Source organism: Conger conger, chromosome 17 (genome assembly GCF_963514075.1).
Source record: "Conger conger chromosome 17, fConCon1.1, whole genome shotgun sequence".
In the NCBI taxonomy this organism is placed as follows: Eukaryota; Metazoa; Chordata; class Actinopteri; order Anguilliformes; family Congridae; genus Conger; species Conger conger.
The window spans coordinates 18,930,335-18,936,926 of record NC_083776.1 but is presented as its reverse complement, the minus strand read 5'-3'; the positions used below and the strand labels follow the sequence as shown (position 1 = coordinate 18,936,926).

Sequence of the window (6,592 nt, the reverse complement as noted above, 5' to 3'; positions counted from 1 at the left end):
TCGCTGTTAAAATTGTTGGCCACAGGTAAATGCTAAATTACATAATTATGTATGGTTCACGTTTAATTATTTTGATAATGTCCTGCAATGTTTATAACTATGGTATGAACATCATGACTTCTCACGATGGTCATGGAAATAGAATACTGTCGTTTGCATACATAAAAATATTGGTAATTTCTTATTTAAATATAACGAGGGAGGTCAACACAGTATATGAAATGTGAAAATCACAGAAAGCACGCATGAAAAAAAATCTTTAAATTAGATGTGCCTATTTGAATCTGCCAGGACCCCTCGCAAATTCCTGACATGAATGCCATTGATGTGTTCAGTGGTTAGTATTGTGAGTACTACATTGATTACTCAGTGCTTTACATTATTTTGAAAAGATTTCTTCATGCCTACAGCCAGTTTTCTAATTGTGTGTTTTATGGCAATGCAACAACTGTTACCAGTGTGTTTAGCCAAAATCCAGTATTTTATTAACAACAGCGTTTACACCACCACCACACCAACACACACAGAATAAAGTAGAGCGATCTGTTTATAACAAAGAATGGACTATGAGGTTCTACAGTGAGGGATGAACAGCAACACAGAATTTAAAGAACACACTCATATTAGGAAAAAAATCGAATGAAGTCGCGACGCCGAAGAAAATAAACCGTAGCTGTAGCTTGTTTTATAAGCCCCGCCTAGCGGTAAAGGCTAGGCACTACAAACTGAATGCAGTACAGGGCAAAGTTACTACATAGTGTGACTGTACTGCACTTCACAAACAATAAAATGCAAAGGAACATGAAATTGAACGAAGACTTATTTAGAACAGTAGTTAATACTCTTAAAGTTATCATCAAAAACAAATCTCATTCGTATACATGGTACTATGCCAGAGCCTTTAACATTTACGGTGGAATGGTTTTACCGCTGCTTTCTTTTAGCAAATACTTTCATTCCGTATAATTTTATATATTTGTGTTGGCACTCTAACACAACATATGTATATTACATCAAGTCCTATGAACAAACTGATCTATATGGTAGGCTACTGGCATTTGACTTGACAACACAGACATTTAACCAATTTAATTTTGACCAAATTAGTTTAAAACCTTGTGGCAAGCGATGCATACTGTGTTTAACTAACGTGCTTATGGTACATTTACTGTGAAATTGTCCATAACCATAATCATATCTTCTGAAGATATTTCCCAAGGTACGCGATGACGTATTAGTTGCCGCAGAGAAACACGTTATACACGTAGCTCCTGTTCCAAACGCCATCTTGGAAAAACAGGCACCTTTTGCAGGCTGCGGAGCAGTGCACCAGCATACTTGCTCCTCCGTATACTTTACTTTCAGTTCGCCGGAAATATAGTTTATAATTTTAAAATAATAACTCCGAAATATCGTGTAAATGGCTAGCATGGCCAACCGAAATCTTAAGCAGATTAATATACACAACAACTCTCCGTCTCCCAGACCCCACAACCCAAATCGCAATTCGGAATCGCCAGCCGCTGAACAAGGGCCAAAGATGGAGGGACCAACAACGTCAAATACAGATCCCATTTCTGAATCTGACGCTGGCGAGCCACTTGAAATGACATTTGACTTGAAAAGCTTCAGGAAACCAGGAGAGAAAACGTTTACTCAGCGATGCAGGTTGTTTGTGGGAAATCTCCCTACTGATTTGACAGAGGAGGATTTCAAAAATCTGTTCTCAAAATATGGAGAAGCCAACGAAGTCTTCATCAACAGAGACCGGGGATTTGGATTCATCCGACTGGTAACGTTATGCTTTTATTGATTTTTTTCTGATTTTGAAATAACTGCAATAACTGCACTGGAATTGAGTTTTCAAGCTGTAAGGTTAGCTAGTTAACTGTACTCTAGGCTACAAATATGTAAGTTTTGTCGGTTAACTGTCCAAGCTAACGTTAGCTACCAAGCTAAACCAATGAAACATTGGTTTAGTAACTTAGTTTACTTGAGCTATTAGCACTCAAGCATTTCAATGGCGCATTAGGATTAGGCTAGCAGCGCACGGAAGACTTTGGCTGCGCGAGGCCGTTCTGTACCGTCTTTTAAAAAGGTATTCATTTCATTGAACCACAGACACGCATGCAAGTTTATGATTACAGCATGATAATTAGAATATAATTAAAGAATCTAGCTTTGATATGATGACGTTGTAGCACCTTGTCCAAGTTCTGAAATCTTCTTTTTTTTCTTTCTTTTTTTTTTTGCTTGTTCGATTCAATTATTTTGTTTTTGCAAAACTGCATTTCCTCACAGGGAGGTAATGTGACCTTATGCCACGATTAGCTAAATTCTCAACGTGCCAGTGCTGAGTATGACCAGACAAAGTACGAATAGATGCTCCCGGTGCAGTAGAGGGCAAGGGATGGTTTAAATGTTGCTTATTTGCTCCAGCATTGCAGGAAAGATGATGCATACAGTACTCAGTGCCGTTATCCACTATCATACTGCCTCCAGAACTCCAGTGGGTGAAAATATGTGCTTGTCACCTGTGTTAGCATCTCAAAATAGTAAACACATTTAACACTTTAGAGCACTGGAGAAAGTTGTCTTCATCATTGATGTATATGAGTTGAACAAAATTATCATTAGACAAAAGCTTGATTCTCACTTTTGCCTCCACCCTTTCACATTGTCAACAAATTCTGTTAATTTACGACCTCTTATGCAAACATTCAATAAATGAAATCTTGGCATCTGAACACTAGATTATTTGTCTTGCTTGGCTTTGGAAGAATATTTATCATTGTGCCATTGGAAACCAAAATAATTCGGATATTAGCGATATTTGCTGCCAAAGTGAAGGGGAGAGATTTGTCAAATCTGATTAGTTTTTCCACCTCTTTGCTGGTGAGTGCAACTTGGTATTATGTTTATGTGACCAAATATAATCAATCAATCAATCAATCAAAGCCACAACCTTAGAAATACCAGGAGAGTAAGGATGTGCTCAACTGGGCTATGACACATTCCAAAAAATGTTATTTAGATTTTGGTTCCAAGTCTCTATGCTCAACACTTAGCTCAAGTGGTCATCATATGACCTGAAGGCTGTACCGCAAACGGCAGCATTTGCCGTCAAAGTGGTTTTATGCAGTTCTTGTTACTATGACTAAATGTCGAGAAACGTTCTCTTCAGAGTGTAATATTGCAAAAACAGACGTTGCATAAAAGTTTAGTAAACATTGGGTAGTTTAATAAAATTCTGATTTACCATGAGAGATAATGTGGCTCAAGTTGTTAAGTGTTCCATTGTCTGGTTTTGAGATTTCAGACCTATCTTTGCAATTTTACGAATGCTGCTTTCTTGATGCAAGTGAACTTGGTGAAATGTCAGCTTTGTGGTCGCTAAATTGGTAATTGTTGAATATTGCGATGAACATACAAATATTGAGGTGTGCACAGTTCTAATGCCTTTCTGCTTTTGGAGCACTGCTAACATAGAACCCTGATAATGAATAGCCTACTGAACCGAATAAAAAATGAATAAAAAAATAAAATGAATACATTATTTTCGACATTGAACAGATTGCAGATGAACAACTAATCAGTTTAATGGAATAGAAATTTAAATAAATACTATTCATCGCATTTCAAGCAGTCTTTTGCGATATGTTTATCTTGCATGTTCATATCTCGATAAATTAATGTAGTAAATATACAATATATCGTGCAGCCCTCGCTAATATTCAAAATGACTCTGTCATCTATCCAGAGATGAACCTTGCTGTGCTTGAGGGATCACTGTAACATTTTCTGTTGACATCAGTAGTGTGCTTTATTCGTTGGTCGCTTTGGAGCTATATTGGCATGAGCTTGATCCATCACTAAATGTCATGGTTTAAAATGGCAGCATCTGGCTTTCTCCCGGTGAATCTGGTTGTGGTGAGATATGCTTTGGGACTGGGACCTGGAACGTTGGTGATTCAGGCCCAGGTGTAGCCACGATAAGATCTGCACAGCTGTTGGGGCCCTTGAGCAAGGCCCTTAACCCCACATTGCATCAGGGGGGCTTGTCCCCTGCTTAGCCTAATCAACTGTCAGTCACTTTGGATAAAAGCATCAGCTAAGTAACTGTAATATAATTGACCATCACAGTGACATTAGAAGTCCATTTTTAAAGTCTTATTTAAGATGTGTTCCAATGCAAAATGTTGGTGGGGGTACTTATGCTCAATAAGTTTGTGTCTGTTCATGTTCATGTTTATGTACATAGGCAATAAAAGTGTCTCAGTAATTTGTATATGTTTACCTACATAAGAAGAATAAGATTATTTATATGAAACCAGTGCAGCTTGTGAAATAGAACACTCATATTTTCAGTGCGTCAGTTCTGTTTTTCAAACAGATGTCGGCATTAGATGTGGTCATTCGACAGGCGGCCTGTAGCGTAGTGGTTAAGGTACATGACTGGGATCCGCACGGTTGGTGGTTCGATTCCCGGTGTAGCCACAATAAGATCCGCACAGCCATTGGGCCCTTGGGAAAGTCCCTTAACCCTGTATTGCTCCAGGGGGGATTGTCTCCTGCTTAGTCTAATGAACTGTACGTCGCTCTGGATAAGAGTGTCTGCCAAATGCCAATAATGTAATGTAATGTAATGTAATGTAATGTAATGGAGGTGGGCTGTTATTTCAGCATCTCAAGCTTTGCTCCATAGGTAAAGATGAGTACTGGGATTACAGCCAGATCTCTGTCACAGGGCCATTGATTTTTTTTGTAGGAGCTATGTCATTGTTCGGCTGGATGCTATGTGGCAGTGATAGTGTTGAAATGTTTTTAGTGCAATAAGGACCATCTCCACCATGTGTTGTATTGCTATTTCTTGTTGTAAATGAAAACTTCAGTGGCCATGTAAAATGCGGGGCGGGGGGTTGCATCACCAGTGATGTCTCTGGGTATTGATAAAACGGCCAGTAGATGTCATTAGTCCCCAGTGAGTGGGAGTCTGCAGTGGTAAATCTTGGACTACCACTGCAGCTCAAGTCTCACCAAAGTCCTGCAGGTTATGAAATTAAAGTTGTGTTACCAGGAAGTGTATGTTTAGAACAGCATTTCATGTGTATTTTGCTAGTTCTGGATGTGATGCTTTGACTTATGGTACAACCTATACACTTGTAAGTCGCTTTGGATTAAAAGCGTCTGCCAAATGACTAAAATGTAAGTGGACCGTGACAAAATATTGTTTTATTGAAATTTTCAATACAAAACAATTGCAATATAAAAACGTCCACTGTCCTGAACTGAATGTCTACTGTCCTGAACAGATTGTTTTAAAAACATCTGCAAATATAAACCAAGTCTTTTAAGCAGTAGCTCTCCAGGGTAATCCGTTTATTGGAAAACTATATACACATTCTTACAACTCCTATGTCCTGTGTGCATCACACAAGTGAATGATTTGGAGATAGTTCACTTCCTCCTTACCCTCTTCTCTGTATTCAGCCTGCTTCTCACTACCTCAAATCGCTGCCCCCTTTAAGCTTATTTTGATTCTCTTCATGAAACTAAAATTTAATTCCATGCCTGCTGTGGATATAGGAAGAACCAACACTGCCTCATCAGCTGATTGGTGTACTGCTCTCGGATTCAAAAAGAATCAGCTCATGTTTCCTTGTTGTGACTGTGGTAGGGATTTGTTCAGTACTTTTGCAGATTTGTTCTACAAATCTGACTCTGTTCCCATCACAGTCACCAGCAGTAAATGATCAGTCGCACATTTAAGTGATCTGCACCAAAGGTTGTTTATGTAAATTGGATACAGTACTGGGACAACTTGTGGAAACACTGCATTTTAAGTCTCCATCTGTAATGTTTGGGACAAAGACCCATCACTTATTTATTTGCCTCTGTACTTCTCTTCAGCATATGAAAGCCATGCTTAAATGGGTTCAGATCAGGTGATTGACTTGGCCATTCCTAAAAACTCCTTTGTTGCTTTAATAGTATGTTTGGGATAATTGTCTTGCTGGAAAATGAACTGGCGGCCAATGAGTTGAGGCATTCGCTTGAACTTGAGCAGATAGTATGTGTCAATACACTCATTCATTTTGATACAACCATCAGCAGTTCGATCACCAATGAAGATAAAGGGGCCAGTACCTTCAACAGCCACACAGTTTCACAGATAAGGTGGTATGCTTTGGATTTTGGGCTGTTTCTTCTCTCCTCCATACTTTGCGCTTGCCATCACTCGGATATAAGTTAAGCGTTGTCTCATCTGTGCACAAGACCTTTTTCCAGAACTCTGGTTGTACTTCTTGGCAAACTATAACCTGGCCATCCTGTTTCTGTGGCTAACCAGTGGTTTGCATCTGTATTTCTGTTCATGAAATTTTCAATTAATCAATTTTTATTTGTATAGCGCTTTTAACAAAGCAGCATTACAGAGAACTGGCTCCCAAGAGTACACCTCGGGCAACAGTGGCAAGGAAAAACTCCCTAGCTAACAGGAAGAAACCTTGAGCAGAACCTTGGAGGTCCCCTTCTGCTGCTGGTTGACACCAGTTTGTTGTAAAAAAATGGTTTTACATATAGATAGATTCAT

General features: G+C 39.0%; 1 protein-coding gene across 3 annotated transcripts in view; it reads left to right on the top strand.

The window, feature by feature from the left end:
* Positions 1-1,286: 1,286 nt before the first annotated feature.
* The window catches only part of pspc1 (paraspeckle component 1), a 43,148-nt gene continuing 37,842 nt past the window's right edge, over positions 1,287-6,592 (top strand). For all 3 annotated transcript variants that reach the window (XR_009705852.1, XM_061225638.1, XM_061225637.1), the window contains exon 1: positions 1,287-1,792. Coding sequence is in view for 2 of the 3 variants with exons in the window: in XM_061225638.1 (XP_061081622.1) it covers positions 1,421-1,792 (372 nt within the window). In the remaining variant the exon portion in view is untranslated. The remainder of the gene's footprint in view (positions 1,793-6,592) is intronic.